This window comes from Entelurus aequoreus, linkage group LG20, assembly GCF_033978785.1.
Source record: "Entelurus aequoreus isolate RoL-2023_Sb linkage group LG20, RoL_Eaeq_v1.1, whole genome shotgun sequence".
Classification (NCBI taxonomy): Eukaryota; Metazoa; Chordata; class Actinopteri; order Syngnathiformes; family Syngnathidae; genus Entelurus; species Entelurus aequoreus.
The window spans coordinates 10,756,786-10,775,933 of NC_084750.1; the positions used below are offsets into that span (position 1 = coordinate 10,756,786).

The 19,148-nt window shown below is 34.2% G+C and overlaps 1 protein-coding gene across 3 annotated transcripts in view; it reads right to left on the minus strand.

Moving 5' to 3' along the window:
• phf14 (PHD finger protein 14) overlaps positions 1–19,148 on the minus strand; it is a 159,939-nt gene that overhangs the window by 44,345 nt on the left and 96,446 nt on the right. For 2 of the 3 annotated variants that reach the window (XM_062029367.1, XM_062029369.1), the window contains exons 14-15: positions 11,766–11,928; positions 2,770–2,832 (exon numbers count right to left, since the gene is read on the minus strand). In XM_062029367.1, the coding sequence (XP_061885351.1) occupies positions 2,770–2,832; positions 11,766–11,928 (226 nt within the window). The remainder of the gene's footprint in view (positions 1–2,769; positions 2,833–11,765; positions 11,929–19,148) is intronic. The other variant, XM_062029368.1, reaches the window with a different exon arrangement.

Here is a 19,148-nt window from a genome sequence, read left to right on the forward strand (position 1 = left end):
TTACCTTTAACTCTATGTTATTATTAATAATTAATGATATTTACACTTAATTGAACAGTTTAAAAGAGGAGAAAACATGAAAAAAATGACAATTAAATTTTGAAACATAGTTTATCTTCAATTTCGACTCTTTAAAATTCAAAATTCAACCGAAAAAAAGAAGACAAAAACTAGCTAATTTGAATCTTTTTGAAAAAATTAAAAAAAGAATTTATGGAACATCATTAGTAATTTTTCCTGATTAAGATTAATTTTAGAATTTTGATGACATGTTTTAAATAGGTTAAAATCCAATCTACACTTTGTTAGAATATATAACAAATTGGACCAAGCTATATTTCTAACAAAGACAAATCATTATTTCTTCTAGATTTTCCAGAACAAACATTTTAAAATAAATTCAAAAGACTTTGAAATAAGATTTAAATTTGATTCTACAGATTTTCTAGATTTGCCAGAATTTTTTTTTGGAATTTTAATCATAATAAGTTTGAATAAATATTTCACAAATATTCTTCGTCGAAAAAACAGAAGCTAAAATGAAGAATTAAATTAAAATTTATTTATTATTCTTTACAATAAATTTTTTTTTACTTGAACATTGATTTAAATTGTCAGGAAAGAAGAGGAAGGAATTTAAAAGGTAAAAAGGTATAAGAAGCCAAGTAAAAAAATGTATGAATGTATTTAAACAAGTGAAGACCAAGTCTTTAAAATATTTTCTTGGATTTTCAAATTCTATTTGAGTTTTGTCTCTCTTAGATTTAAAAATGTCGAGCACAGCGAGACCAGCTTGCTAGTAAATAAATACAATTTAAAAAATAGAGTCAGCTCACTGGTAAGTGCTGCTATTTGAGCTATTTTTAGAACAGGCCAGCGGGCTACTCATCTGGTCCTTACGGGCTACCTGGTGCCCGCGGGCACCGCATTGGTGACCCCTGCACTAGATGATCAAATAAATGGATTAAAAATAATTAAAATACACATCAGGTAAAAGTCCAAAAATAATATGAAATAAGATAAGATATAATCAAACATAAAAATAAACTACAATATGAAAAACTATAAAATAAAATAAAATACAATAAAAACTGAAATATAAATACAATAAGACCATATAAAAATAGGCTAAGATATGATAAAACATAAAAATAAGCTAATATATGATAAAACATAAAAATAACTAATACTAATAGAATAATCCTGCACATTGGGCCTAATATTTGTGTAGTAAAGTGGTTTTTGAATTCGAGCAATGTAATCTGAAAGATGTTTAAAATATCAAAAATTAATGTTAATATTTTTGAAACAATATACTTCTCATAACATGAGTATCTGTGTGCATGAGAGAGAGTGGAAAGAAAAGCATTGCTATAGTTTCACTTCATCTGCCTTTTTTTACAACCTACTTGAAGTTGTATTTTTCTATTTTTTTTTCTTCTTTTTTTTCTTTTCAAAGCCAATCAGAAAGAAGGGGCGGTCTAAGCATGCCCGCCCCCAAAGTACCAAAATGAAACATGACAGCGCACAGACCGAGACAGCGCGCGCAGAAAGGCACCGCGCGCACGCAAGAAGGCGCCGCGCGCGCGCAAAAGGGTGTTGCGCGCGCACGAAGTGGAGAATCAGCGCGCGATAACAGTTTTTACGCGCTTGGATTTTTGGTACTAATGTGACGCCTTAGCACCCTTTGAGGGGAAAAAGGAGGAACATTTTAATGGGCACAAAGTGCTGCCACGCTAACCCCAAAAGAAAATGTAGAAAATCGAAACTACATTTCCTGCATTTTTACACTATATTTGACCTTTCCATTTATTCTCATCTACCAACCTCTTTGACACTTACATGTCTTTTACTAGATTATAGTGTGAATGTCACACATATGCTTTTCAACACCAAAATTCATCTATTTATTCAACTCTTTCTTCTTCTCCAGATTCTGGCGTGCTCTGCCTTCCCCATTTTTCATTCGATTAAAACTGTTCCAACTTCAAACTGTTCAGCCTATTCGGGGAATCGCGGCCTTTCCTTTGACAAATTCCGAAAATTCCCCAGAATTTCAGCTTTTCCGGGACATTTTTCCCATTCAAAATGAATTGGCCATTTTTCAAACTTCCATTTTCACATTTTTCAACCGATTCAAGCCATTCCACCTTGAACATATTCCACTCATCTTGGTCATTCAAACTATCATTTTTCCAAGTTAAAAAAAAAAATCCCTTTTTTGACTCTTTTTTCTGGCAACTACTAGGGCCCCCCAGCACATTCCGTCACGTATTGTGCGAACTGGAAGCTGCTTTGCACGATATGTGTGGCCACTCCCTTTGGAGGCAGCCTCGGTGATGTAACCAGGGACCTCCCAAATAAATACAGGAGCACGTGGGTTGTACCTTAGAGCGTGGTGGGAGATTGTAACTGAGCGCGCAGTCCCAAACGTCTCTCCTCATTGAGCTAAATTGAACTCTGTCTCTGCGTGACTCCTTGCTTCTTGTCTGTTTAATAGATGTCATCAGTGTTTGAACCTGACATCTAGCTAGATGGTTAGCCATTTTTATTCATATTTTATATTTTAAAAAAACCTGGTAGTGATATTTTGACGCAAAACTAGATGTTTGAAAACACGGATTTGCACGTTTTTGCGGAAATTTCACATGCCTGCAGAGGCTTTAAGACTACTTTTAAGATAAAATATACTTTTAAAATAAAAACAAGGCATCCTATTTTCTATGCATCGTTTGGTGGAATGTGTGTGTGTGTGTTGGTGAGACAAACCTCCATTCTGTCTTCTCTGTCCTCACACATGGAGATGCTCTTTCTCTTCTGTCCTCTGGTCCTCTGTGAAAGACAACAATTTCCACACTGAAACGCTGCATGGCCATCAAAACAATGTTACTGTGGGTGCGGTGTTTTGTAATATTTCCCAACAAGGACGAGAACTTCTTGATTCCCACCTTGCCATTGTTCCGCCGCGTGTTCGCAACAGGACTTCAAAATCAACCTGATTTATTTTGAGGGATTAAACGTGTTGCGTTTCTTCCACAATCTTTGATAGCTTATGATCTGCATGAAATACCTTGATGAAGGCTGGCCACACTCCAATTTTCTCCAAATGTGTCGTCCGTGTGGGACATTTGCAAAACTTGTCAAGGACTCTTCAACAGTCTACAGCAGGGGTGTCCAAAGTGCGGCCCGGGGGCCATTTGTGGCCTGCAGGTCATTTTTTAACGGCCCCACGGCACATTTTAAAAATACCATTGGAAAAAATTCAAAACATAAAAAATGATATAAAAGAGCAAACAGGTGAAATGTAGGGATGTCCGATAATGGCTTTTTGCCGATATCCGATATAATTGTCCAACTCTTTAATTACCGATACCGATATCAACCGATATATACAGTCGTGGAATTAACACATTATTATGCCTAATTTGGACAACCAGGTATGGTGAAGATAAGGTACTTTTTAAAAAAATGAATCAAATAAAATAAGATAAATAAATTAAAAACATTTTCTTGAATAAAAAAGAAAGTAAAACAATATAAAAACAGTTACATAGAAACTAGTAATGAATGAAAATGAGTAAAATTAACTGTTAAAGGTTAGTACTATTAGTGGAGCAGCAGCACGCACAATCATGTGTGCTTACGGACTGTATCCCTTGCAGACTGTATTGATATATATTGATATATAATGTAGGAAGCAGAATATTAATAACAGAAAGAAACAACCCTTTTGTGTGAATGAGTGTAAATGGGGGAGGGAGGTTTTTTGGGTTGGTGCACTAATTGTAAGTGTATCTTGTGTTTTTTATGTGGATTTAAAAAAATAAAAAAATAAAAAAAATAAAATAAAAAAAAAAAGATACTGATAATAAAAAAAACGATACCGATAATTTCCGATATTACATTTTAACGCATTTATTGGCCGATAATATCGGCAGACCGATATTATCGGACATCTCTAGTGAAATGTAACAAGAAAATGTTGCAATGTTTACTCTAATAACAGAAAGTTTCTTTCTGTAAAAAATAATAATGAATCAAAATCAATGTCATTATGAATTATTGACCTATTCAAGGCTCCAATTACGTCACATTAAATATTCCACTTTGAGATATTTTTGGGGGAAAATGTTGCATATTTTGTGTTTGCCATATAAAAAACTGAGCTGTTTTTTTCAAAAAGAAGGGCCTCAAACGAGCAAACAATAACATTTATAATTGGCGGATAGATCTGAAGTAGGGCTGCAACTAACGATTAATTTGATAATCGATTAATCGGTCGATTATTACTTTGATTAATCGATTAATAATCGGATAAAAGAGACAAACTACATTTCTATCCTTTCCAGTATTTTATTGAAAAAAACAGCATACTGGCACCATACTTATTTTGATTATTGTTTCTCAGCTGTTTGTACATGTTGCAGTTTATTAATAAAGGTTTAGTAAAACAAATTAAAAACAAAAACAAAAAAAAGCCTCTGCGCATGCGCATAGCATAGATCCAACGAATCGATGACTAAATTAATCGGCAACTATTTTAATAATCGATTTTAATCGATTTAATCGATTAGTTGTTGCAGCCCTACTACGGTGCAGACAAAGTACTACGGTGCAGACAAGGTAGTACATTGCAGAGAAGGTACTACGGTGCAGACAAAGTACTACGGTGCAGACAAGGTACTACGGTGCAGACAAGGTACTATGGTGCAGACAAGGTACTACACCGCAGACAAAGTACTACGGTGCAGACAAGGTAGTACATTGCAGACAAAGTACTACGGTGCAGACAACGTAGTACATTGCAGAGAAGGTACTACGGTGCAGACAAGGTACTACGGTGCAGACAAGGTACTACACCGCAGACAAAGTACTACGGTGCAGACAAGGTAGTACATTGCAGACAAAGTGCTGCAGTGCAGACAAGGTAGTACATTGCAGACAAAGTACTACGGTGCAGACAAGGTAGTACATTGCAGACAAAGTACTACGGTGCAGACAAGGTAGTACATTGCAGACAAAGTGCTGCAGTGCAGACAAGGTAGTACATTGCAGACAAGGTACTACGGTGTAGACAAAGTTCTACATTGCAGACAAAGTACTACTAGTAAGTATATATATATATATATATATATATATATATATATATATATATATATATATATATATATATATATATATATATATATTAGGGCTGCAACAACTAATCGATTAAATCGATTCAAATCGATTATAAAAATAGTTGCCGATTAATTTAGTCATTGATTCGTTGGATCTATGCTATACGCATGCGCATAGGCTTTAAAAATAAATAAATAAATAAATAAAATATATATATTTTTGAAAATAAATCTTTATTAATAAATTGCAACATTTACAAACAGCTGAGAAACAATAATCAAAATAAGTATGGTGCCAGTATGCTGTTTTTTTTCAATAAAATACTGGAAAGGATAGAAATGTAGTTTGTCTCTTTTATCCGATTATTAATCGAAGTAATAATCGACAGATTAATCGATTATCAAATTAATCGTTAGTTGCAGCCCTAATATATATATATATATATATATATATATATATATATATATATATATATATATATATATATATATATATATATATATATATATATATATATATACACACTACCGTTCAAAAGTTTGGGGTCACATGTAAATGTCCTTATTTTTGAAGGAAAAGCACTGTACTTTTCAATGAAGATAACTTTAAACTAGTCTTAACTTGAAAGAAATACACTCTATACATTGTAAATGACTATTCTAGCTGCAAATGTCTGCTTTTTGGTGCAATATCTCCGTAGGTGTATAGAGGCCCATTTCCAGCAACTATCACTCCAGTGTTCTAATGGTACAATGTGTTTGCTCATTGGCTCAGACGGCTAATTGATGATTAGAAAACCCTTGTGCAATCATGCAACACTTTAGCTTGTTACAGAAGCTACACAACTGACCTTCCTTTGAGCAGATTGACTTTCTGGAGCATCACATTTGTGGGGTCAATTAAACGCTCAAAATGGCCAGAAAAAGAGAACTTTCATCTGAAACTCCACAGTCTATTCTTCTTCTTAGAAATGAAGGCTATTCCACTAAATTGTTTGGGTGACCCCAAACTTTTGAACGGTAGTGTATATATATATATATATATATATACATACATATATACACACATATATATATGTATATACTGTACATATATATGTGTATGTGTATTTACATATATATGTATGTGTATACATATATGTATATATCTACATATACAAAATATAAATAACAATAGTGTCTTCGGTTATGGTGCCATAGAAAGATTTAAGAGTAGCAAAGTTTCCCGCAGTCCCAGAGGAGTAAGAGGAGGTGAAATGTTGACAGTGGGGAGAAAAGAAAAGGAGGTGAAAGATTGCGCTGCCACTGCCACCAAGCTGTCAGATAACAATGTGGAGAGTCTCTTGAGGAAGTGGGAGGGAATGAAAGCATGCTTGGCTAAGATAAGTAGGACCAGGGAGGGATGGGGGAGGGTAAACAGCGTGGCATCAAGACGGTACAGGAAAAGAAGTATTTTGGCTCCATGAGTGAGAAAAGGACAGTGGCATTGTCGCTTCTCTCCTTTACATTCCGTGACTGCATTGACGTTGTATTTCACACACCAACTTCAGGATTGTGACAAATCAAGCAATTATGAATGATTTATATTTGCGGGCATGTTGGCCAATAGAGGAGCACACCCACTGTTTCACCAATCTAATGTGTCTTTCCTGTGGACAGATACCGTATTTTTCGGACTATAAGTCGCAGTTTTTTTCATAGTTTGGCCGGGGGTGCGACTTATACTCAGGAGCGACTTATGTGTGGAATGATGAACACATTAGTGTAAAATATCAAATAATATTATTCACGTAAGAGACTAGACCAGGGGTCACCAACCTTTTTGAAAGCAAGAGCTACTTCTTGGGTAGTGATTAATGCGAAGGGCTACCAGTTTGATACACACTTCAATAAATTGCCAGAAATAGCCAATTTGCTCAATTTACCTTTAACTCTATGTTATTATTAATAATTAATGATATTTACACTTAATTGAATGGTTTAAAAGAGGAGAAAACACGAAAAAAAATGACAATTAAATTTCGACTCTTTAAAATTCAACCGAAAAAAAGAAGAGAAAAATTAGCTAATTCGAATCTTTTTGAAAAAAATTTAAAAAAGAATTTATGTAACATCATTAGTAATTTTTCCTGATTAAGATTAATTTTAGAATTTTGATGACATGTTTTAAATAGGTTAAAATCCAATCTGCACTTTGTTAGAATATATAACAAATTGGACCAAGCTATATTTCTAACAAAGACAAATCATTATTTCTTCTAGATTTTCCAGAACAAAAATTTTAAAAGAATTTCAAAAGACTTTGAAGTAAGATTTAAATTTGATTCTACAGATTTTCTAGATTTGTCAGAATAATTTTTTTTTGTATTTTAATCATAATAAGTTTGAAGAAATATTTCACACATATTCTTCGTCGAAAAAAACAGAAGCTAAAATGAAGAATTAAATTAAAATGTATTTATTACTCTTTACAATAAAAATAATAAATTTACTTGAACATTGATTTAAATTGTCAGGAAAGTAGAGGAAGGAATTTAAAAGGTAAAAAGGTATATGTGTTTAAAAATCCTAAAATCATTTTAAGGTTGTATTTTTTCTCTAAAATTGTCTTTCTGAAAGTTATAAGAAGCAAAGTAAAAAAATTAATGAATTTATTTAAGCAAGTGAAGACCAAGTCTTTAAAATATTTTCTTGGATTTTCAAATTCTATTTGAGTTTTGTCTCTCTTAGAATTAAAAATGTCGGGCAAAGCGAGACCAGCTTGCTAGTAAATAAATACAATTTAAAAAATAGAGGCAGCTCACTGGTAAGTGCTGCTATTTGAGCTATTTTTAGAACAGGCCAGCGGGCTACTCATCTGGTGCCTGCGGGCACCGCGTTGGTGACCCCTTGACTAGACGTATAAGATTTCATGGGATTTAGCGATTAGGAGTGACAGATTGTTTGGTAAACGTATAGCATGTTCTATATGTTATAGTTATTTGAATGACTCTTACCATAATATGTTACGTTAACATACCAGTTGGTTATTTACGCCTCATATAATCCATACTTGCCAACCCTCCCGTTTTTAGCGGGAGACTCCCGGTATTCAGCGCCTCTCCCGACAACCTCCCGGCAGAAATTTTCTCCCGACAAACTCCCGGTATTCAGCCGGAGCTGGAGGCCACGCCCCCTCCAGCTCAATGCGGACCTGAGTGGGGACAGCCTGTTCTCACGTCCGCTTTCCCACAATATAAACAGCTTGCCTGCCCAATGACGTCATAACTGTAGAATGATCGAGGGCGAGTTCTTGGTTTCTCATGTGGGTTTATTGTTAGGCACTTTCATTAACGTCCTCCCAGCGCGGTAACAACACACAACAACAGCAGTCACGTTTAGTCTACCGTAAAGCAGTTCGTCTGCCGTAAACAGCAATGTTGTGACACTCTTAAACAGGACAATACTGCCATCTACTGGATAGCCTCCAGAACACTGAAATTCAAGTATTTCTTTTATTTATATGTATAATAAAATAAATAAATATATATATATATATAGCTAGAATTCACTGAAAGTCAAGTATTTCATACATATACATATATATATATATATATATATATATATATATATATATATATATATATATATATATATATATATATATATATATATATTAAATATATATGAAATACTTGAGTTGGTGAATTCTAGCTTAAATATATTCCCCTCTTAACCACGCCCCCGCCCCACCCCCGACTGATGAATCACACTTTTCCATCTGGCAATCTGATGTACCAGTCTGGGTTTGGAGGTTGCCAGGAGAACGCTACATTTCGGACTGCATTGTGCCGAGTGTGACATTTGGTGGAGGAGGAATTATGGTGTGGGGTTGTTTTCCAAGAGTTGGGCTTGGCCCCTTAGTTTCAGTGAAAGGAACTTTGAATGCTCCAGGATACCAAAACATTTTCGGGCTCCAGTACTCTGGAATGTTCTAGCAGTAAAAGTTAGAGATGCTACCTCAGTAGAAGCATTTAAGTCCCACCTTAAAACTCATTTGTATACTCTAGCCTTTAAATAGACCCCCTTTTTAGACCAGTTGATCTGCCGTTTATTTTATTTTATATTCTCCTCTGCCCCCCTCTCCCTTGTGGAGGGGGGGGGGACACAGGTCCGGTGGCCATGGATGTCCAGAGTCGGGACCCGGGGTGGACCGCTCGCCTGTGCATCGGTTGGAGACATCTCTGCGCTGCTGACCCGTCTCCGCTCGAGATGGTCTCCTGCTGGCCCCACTATGGACTGGACTCTCACTATTATGTTAGATCCACTATGGACTGGACTCTCACTATTATGTTAGATCCACTATGGACTGGACTCTCACTATTATGTTAGATCCACTATGGACTGGAATCTCACACTATTATGTTAGATCCACTATGGACTGGACTCTCACACTATTATGTTAGACCCACTATGGACTGGACTCTCACACTATTATGCTAGATCCACTATGGACTGGACTCTCACACTATTATGTTAGATCCACTATGGACTGGACTCTCACAATATTATGCTAGATCCACTATGGACTGGACTCTCACACTATTATGTTAGATCCACTATGAACTGGACTCTCACACTATTATGTTAGATCCACTATGGACTGGACTCTCACTATTATCTTAGATCCACTATGGACTGGACTCTCACACTATTATGTTAGATCCACTATGGACTGGACTCTCACACTATTATGTTAGATCCACTATGGACTGGACTCTCACTATTATGTTAGATCCACTATGGACTGGACTCTCACTATTATGTTAGATCCACTATGGACTGGACTCTCACTATTATGTTAGATCCACTATGGACTGGACTCTCACTATTATGTTAGATCCACTATGGACTGGACTCTCACTAGTATGTTAGATCCACTATGGACTGGACTCTCACACTATTATGTTAGATCCACTATGGACTGGACTCTCACACTATTATGTTAGATACACTATGGACTGGACTCTCACTATTATGTTAGATCCACTATGGACTGGACTCTCACACTATTATGTTAGATCCACTATGGACTGGACTCTCACACTATTATGTTAGATCCACTATGGACTGGACTCTCACACTATTATGTTAGATCCACTATGGACTGGACTCTCACTATTATCTTAGATCCACTATGGACTGGACTCTCACACTATTATGTTAGATTCACTATGGACTGGACTCTCACACTATTATGTTAGATCCACTATGGACTGGACTCTCACACTATTATGTTAGATCCACTATGGACTGGACTCTCACACTATTATGTTAGATCCACTATGGACTGGACTCTCACACTATTATGTTAGATCCACTATGGACTGGACTCTCACACTATTATGTTAGATCCACAATGGACTGGACTCTCACACTATTATGTTAGATCCACTATGGACTGGACTCTCACTATTATGTTAGATCCACTATGGACTGGACTCTCACACTATTATGTTAGATCCACTATGGACTGGACTCTCACTATTATGTTATATCCACTATGGACTGGACTCTCACACTATTATGTTAGATCCACTATGGACTGGACTCTCACACTATTATGTTAGATCCACTATGGACTGGACTCTCACACTATTATGTTAGATCCACTATGGACTGGACTCTCACACTATTATGTTAGATCCACTATGGACTGGACTCTCACTATTATGGTAGATCCACTATGGACTGGACTCTCACACTATTATGTTAGATCCACTATGGACTGGACTCTCACTATTATGTTAGATCCACTATGGACTGGACTCTCACTATTATGTTAGATCCACTATGGACTGGACTCTCTCACTATTATGTTAGATCCACTATGGACTGGACGCTCACTATTATGTTAGATCCACTATGGACTGGACTCTCTCACTATTATGTTGGATCCACTATGGACTGGACTCTCACACTATTATGTTAGATCCACTATGGACTGGACTCTCTCACTATTATGTTGGATCCACTATGGACTGGACTCTCACACTATTATGTTAGATCCACTATGGACTGGACTCTCACTATTATGTTAGATCCACTATGGACTGGACTCTCACACTATTATGTTAGATCCACTATGGACTGGACTCTCTCACTATTATGTTGGATCCACTATGGACTGGACTCACACTCTTATGTTAGATCCACTATGGACTGGACTCTCACTATTATGTTAGATCCACTATGGACTGGACTCTCACACTATTATGTTAGATCCACTATGGACTGGACTCACACTATTATGTTAGATCCACTATGGACTGGACTCTCACACTATTATGTTAGATCCACTATGGACTGGACTCTCACTATTATGTTAGATCCACTATGGACTGGACTCTCTCACTATTATGTTAGATCCACTATGGACTGGACTTTCACAATATTATGTCAGACCCACTCGACGTCCATTGCAGATACCGATATACGTCAAGATGACAAATATCAGCGCCGATGGTCGGCCAATCTCTACTTACTACTACAAAAAGGTGGTGGCTATGAGATGCAAGTGTGGAGGAGCGATCGCAAAATAACGTTGAATAAAACGCGTACGGAAATATTATTATTTGTCCAACGTGGAGGACGAAGAATACATACTGAGCTCCTCACTTGAGACTTCTTGGGCTCTGGTGACATCTCTTGTGGGATGAATTTGATTGGGCCTTTAATCTGCCTCCTGGATCTCTTGGTACCATCAGGTAGTGTCTCCATGGCGATGTCCGCCTCATCGCTGCTGGCTTGGTCACACTCTGAGCATTGCCTGAGAACAAACAACCTTTCTGTCACTATACATGTCAAATATAGTGCATCTATTATTACATAAAGAGGGCATATACTGTACACCAGGGGTCAGCAACCTTTTTGAAAGCAAGAGCTACTTCTTGGGTAGTGATTAATGCGAAGGGCTACCAGTTTGATACACACTTCAATAAATTGCCAGAAATAGCCAATTTGCTCAATTTACCTTTAACTCTATGTTATTATTAATAATTAATGATATTTACACTTAATTGAACGGTTTAAAAGTGGAGAAAACACGGAAAAGAATGACAATTAAATTTTGAAACATAGTTTATCTTCAATTTCGACTCTTTAAAATTCAAAATTCAACCGGAAAAAAGAAGAGAAAAACTAGCTAATTCGAATCTTTTTGAAAAAATTAAAAAAATAATTTATGGAACATCATTAGTAATTTTTCCTGATTAAGATTAATTTTAGAATTTTGATGACATGTTTTAAATAGGTTAAAATCCAATCTGCACTCTGTTAGAATATATAACAAATTGGACCAAGCTATATTTCTAACAAAGACTAATCATTATTTCTTCTAGATTTTCCAGAACAAAATTTTTAAAAGAAATTCAAAAAACTTTGAAATAAGATTTAAATTTGATTCTACAGATTTTCTAAATTCGCCAGAATAATTTTTTTGAATTTTAATCATAAGTTTGAAGAAATATTTCACAAATATTCTTCGTCGAAAAAACCGAAGCTAAAATGAAGAATTAAATTAAAATGTATTTATTATTCTTTACAATAAAAAACAAATAAATACTTGAACATTGATTTAAATTGTCAAGAAAGAAGAGGAAGGAATTTAAAAGGTAAAAAGGTATATGTGCTTAAAAATCCTAAAATCATTTTTAAGGTTGTATTTTTTCTCTAAAATTGTCTTTCTGAAAGTTATAAGAAGCAAAGTAAAAAAATAAATTAATTTATTTAAACAAGTGAAGACCAAGTCTTTCAAATATTTTCTTGGATTTTCAAATTCTATTTGAGTTTTGTCTCTCTTAGAATTAAAAATGTTGGGCAAAGCGAGACCAGCTTGCTAGTAAATAAATACAATTTAAAAAATAGAGGCAGCTCACTGGTAAGTGCTGCTATTTGAGCTATTTTTAGAACAGGCCAGAGGGCTACTCATCTGGTCCTTACGGGCTACCTGGTGCCCGCGGGCACCGCGTTGGTGACCCCTGCTGTATATGTTACTAGGGATGTAATGGTATTATTGTAAATACCGTGGTACTGCCGTTTAAAAATTCTCAAAATAATGCTTTGACATGTAACTCTAAACATTTCTGGCACTATAGAGTGAGAAGTTCTGAGAAGCAAACCACATATCCCATAATCCAGCTCAGTAAAAAAAAATGGCTGGAACCACAAAGGAGCAGAGCGGCGAGCTGCAGCTTGTGGATCCTCCCGCCAAGTTAAAATCGGACAATTGGACGCGTTTTGGCTTCGCAGTCAAGGAAAATGGAGGAGTAAACGTAACGGACATGCAAAAGACAGTTTGCAGATATTGCCAGGCTGCGATCATCTACAAGTCTGGAAATACAAGCAACATGAGAAAACACCTGATCATCACCCGGAACAGATTATTGACGCAAAACCAAAAATGTAAGCAGGCATCAATTTGTGACAGTTTTCAATCAAGTTTTCCTCATGTCAGTTTAGCGATAGCGATCCGATACTGTGTGCAAATATACCTAACGTGTACGCTAAAATTGTAAAAGTTGTGTATTTTTAAATAATAACATATCTATCCAAAAAAAAAAGAAACAGTAAAAATTTAAAAAAATAAAAAAGCAAAAATATTGGAATCTAATTAGAAAAAGCTGAAAATGTTAAACTAATAATATACTTAGTCACTTATAACAGTTTTATCTTAAAAAAATTAAATAAATAAATACATAAAAAAATTAAAAAAAATAAAATAAATAAATATATATATATATATATATATATATATATATATATATATATATATATATATATATATATATATATATATATATATATATATATATATATATATATATATATATATATAAATATATTAGGGCTGCAACAACTAATCGATTAAATCGATTAAAATCGATTATAAAAATAGTTGCCGATTAATTTAGTCATCGATTCGTTGGATCTATGTTATGCGCATGCGCAGAGGCTTTTTAAAAAAAAAAAAAACCTTTATTTATAAACTGCAACATGTACAAACAGCTGAGAAACAATAATCAAAATAAGTATGGCGCCAGTATGCTGTTTTTTTTCAATAAAATACTGGAAAGGATAGAAATGTAGTTTGTCTCCTTTATCCGATTATTAATCGATTAATCGAAGTAATAATCGACAGATTAATCGACTATCAAATTAATCGTTAGTTCCAGCCCTAATATATATATATATATATATATATATATATATATATATATATATATATATATATATATATATATATATATATATATATATATATATATATATATATATTTATATGTGTTGTTATAATTTTATTTTTTTTAAATAAAGAAATATTAAAATGGCCCTCCATACTTGGCTTTTCAGTATGCGTCCAATGTGGGAAAACATTTAGACACCCCTGATCTAAAATATTAGAAGTTTTTTTAGCCTGAGTTTGAGTTTATTTCGAACATACAAGCATACAACATGATACATCACACATGCATGCATACAACATGATACATCACACATGCATATGATACATCACACATGCGTGCATACAACATGATACATCACACATGCATGCATACAACATGATACATCACACATGCATGCATACAACATGATACATCACACATGCATGCATACAACATGATACATCACACATGCATGCATACAACATGATGCATCACACATGCATGCATACAACATGATACATCACACATGCGTGCATACAACATGATACATCACACATGCGTGCATACAACATGATACATCACACATGCATGCATACAACATGATACATCACACATGCATGCATACAACATGATACATCACACATGCATGCATACAACATGATGCATCACACATGCATGCATACAACATGATACATCACACATGCATGCATACAACATGATACATCACACATGCATGCATACAACATGATACATCACACATGCATGCATACACCATGATACATCACACATGCATGCATACAACATGATGCATCACACATGCATGCATACAACATGATACATCACACGTGCATGCATGCAACATGATACATCACACATGCATGCATACAACATGATACATCACACATGCATGCATACAACATGATGCATCACACATGCATGCATACAACATGATAAATCACACATGCATGCATACAACATGATACATCACACATGCATGCATACAACATGATACATCACACATGCATGCATACAACATGATGCATCACAATTTCCAGTTTCTCTTTTCAACATGTTGGAAAAGGAGTAGGAAGAAGCAGAGCTTATTTAATCCTACCCGTTATCTTTTACATAGCAGTTGCTAAAACTTTTCACAATATACTCCATAAGTAATCACAATAAAAATAAATAAATAATACTCGGTGAAGTAAGTTATATTTCATATGGTGAGATGAGTAAGATTATTTTGAAAATGAACGGATGGATGGATGAAATAAATTCAGAATGTTTCTCAAAATAAAAAATATAATATACGTCAAATAAACAAACATTGATTAGTTCATCAAAAAATAAAATATCACTTATGAATTAGTTTGAAAAATGACACCAACCATAATAAACACTGTCAAACATATAACTGAACATTAATATATTCGTACAGGCAGAATTTTTGACACACTGGGTCATGCAGTTACACAATTGTAATATCATTTTTTAATGCTATTCTTACACGGGGAAAAAACAGTAAAAACGTAAGAAAAAAAAGAGCAAAAAAATCAGTATGTAATAATAATATATTTCGTCACCAATAATACAAAGCCGACACAATATTTGATTTGAGCATTTTCTGTTATATAAAAAATATCAATATGCCCATGTATACTTTGACTCTTCACTACGCGGCACTTAGTGGAAAAAGTTTGTACACCCCTTAACGAAAGTATCAAAAGTATGTATGAATGTACAAAAATATATTGTTCACAGGATATAGTGAACTAAGAGTCAGTAGGTTTGTATGTGTATGTGTATGTATACTATGTATACACGCTGTTGTGTCACATTCATAGTTACTTGTTAAATGTATGTTGTATATATATATATATATATATATATATATATATATATATATATATATATATATATATATATATATATATATATATATATATATATATATATATTTATATATATATATATATATATATATAAATATATATATCTATATATATATATATATATATGTATATATATATGTACATACTTGTATATGTATTTATATAACATAACATTTGTATATACTATTATTATTATTATTAAACATACAGTAAGTAATAAGAGGGGTGGGAGTACATGAGTTTTTACTTCTTCTCACTCCTTTTCGGATACGTTTACATTAATGTTTATTTTCATTTCTTGTTTCTTTTTCTTTTTATTATTACTATCATTATTATTATTGTTTTTGTTATTCATTCTTGAATGGCTTTTTTGTTGTTTTTTTGCAAAATTTGTTTGTTTTTGTTTTGTCTACATATTCGAAATAAACATGAAAGAAAGAAAGTATTGATATTTTGATTTGAGAATCGATATTAGAGGATACAATCTGGTATCGGCGGTATCGATATTTCAGTATCGATCCGCACTACACTGGTTTACAGACACTAAACTGAAAGTTTTGTTTTACCTTTGCTTGCTATTTGAAACATCGTTCCTTTACTGTTCTTTGCAGTCTAAAATATTATTACAACATTTGAACATTAGGTTTGTGATTATTTACAGCAGGTGTGTTTATCCTTCACATAAATAGCACTTCATTTTCCCCACTGACGTTACTGCAATAATATCGCACCGTGGCCTGAATACCGTGATGAAATCGTAGCGTCGTTTTTGATATCATTTGATATCAGTATAATACAATAAATACATTCCGTGATGCTGGTGGCCAATGATTTTTTTCATATTTGGAAACAATTTTTTTCTAAATGAAATAATGGAAAAAGTGTTTTAGTTGCCATCATAAAAGTAAAATAAGAGACCAGGGTGTTTAAATGTTAACATTAATTACCTTTTAAGAGATCAATTTGAATAAAGAATATATTGACATCAATGTCTTCACTTGAAAATATTCCTCACTTTGTACTGTCTGAAAGAATTGTGAGCAAATAAACCACTTGTAATATTTTTATGTTACAATATAAAAATATACACTATTATATATTATAATTAGGGATGTCCGATAATGGCTTTTTGCCGATATTCCGATATTGTCCAACTCTTTAATTACCGATACCGATATATGCAGTCGTGGAATTAACACATTATTATGCCTAATTTGGACAACCAGGTATGGTGAAGATAAGGTACTTTTTTAAAAAATTAGTAAAATAAGATAAATAAATTAAAAACATTTTCTTGAATAAAAAAGAAAGTACAACAATATAAAAACAGTTACATAGAAACTAGTAATGAATGAAAATGAGTAAAATTAACTGTTAAAGGTTAGTACTATTAGTGGAGCAGCAGCACGCACAATCATGTGTGCTTACGGACTGTATCCCTTGCAGACTGTATTGATATATATTGATATATAATGTAGGAAGCAGAATATTAATAACAGAAAGAAACAACCCTTTTGTGTGAATGAGTGTGAATGGGGGAGGGAGGTTTTTTGGGTTGGTGCACTAATTGTAAGTGTATCTTGTGTTTTTAATCCAACTTTTTTTATTGGCATTTTCAAATACAGAAAAAAGTGCAAGTCCAAACAGTACAATTTTAAAGTCGGAAAATTCTTCACACCCTTTCCCTTAAAACCCAAATCCCCACCCACCCTCCCACCCCACTCAGGTCACACCAACAAGGGACATATGGCACAATCATATAACGAGTAAGACGACAAAGACAGACATCCTCACATACACACACACATACGAGGCCAGAGACAGACAAACAGGCTGAAAGGAGAGAAAGGGAGAAAATAAAATTAAAATTAAATTAAATTAAAATAAAATAATAATAATAAATAAAAGGGAGATTATTCCTCATCTGCGTCTGGGGATAAATCAAGAGAGTTGACATACAGCAAGAAAGGACTCCATGAGCTTTCAAACGCTTGAGCCGAGCCTTTTAGCGAAAACCTAAGTTTTTCTAGTTTTAGATTGTAGAGAACCTCTCTAATCCAACGGCTGTATCTTGTGTTTTTTTATGTTGATTTCATTAAAAAAAAACAAAACAAAAAAAAAACGATACCGGTAATAAAAAAAACAATACCGATAATTTCCGGTATTACATTTTAACGCATAATGTCCGGTAATATCGGCAGGCCGATATTACCGGACATCTCTAATTATAATAATACATATGTTGTACCGACAATTAGTCATATTTTTTTAAATGTAGCACTCATCTGGTGATAACGAGTGAAAGCAAAAAAGCCACATTTCATTTTTTTCACAACATGAAATTGAAGAGCTGAATATCGCAAGAAGAAAAATGACAAATCACCTAGCAACAAATTGTCAAAACAAGAGACGGACTGACATTTACAGCATCCATCATGTGTTATTTCTGCTCCCCACTAAATGTCAGAGCTATTACAGAAAAAACAAACCACACTTGGTTGTACTTTGTGTTATTCAGGAGGAAATGGAAGTACTGAAGCCCACAGCAGCACAACTACTGTCAATCATTCTGCAAAATGGTGTTTAACTTCTTCAACTCTGGGCCGTTATACAAAGTCAGGTGGTCCGTAGAAACCCCCCCAGTGAGCTGTTGTTGTGCATGGAGACAATCCAACCTGTGGAAAAGCTTCAGGAGGCCTGGCTTTCTTTAGTTGACCTCAACAAACTGACAGGTAGAATGTCACAAGTATGGACAGGGAGTGTCTTTGAATAGTCCGAGTTTGATTCGACTATCAACCGAGCAGTCGGACATTAAACCCCCCTGACCCCGTACGTGGGAGATACAGACAAATTGTTTTTGGAGAGTAAGAGATAACTCTTGTCTGCTTACAATTTCATTTGTCACTTTAGTCTTTCTCATAGCTATAAACAAC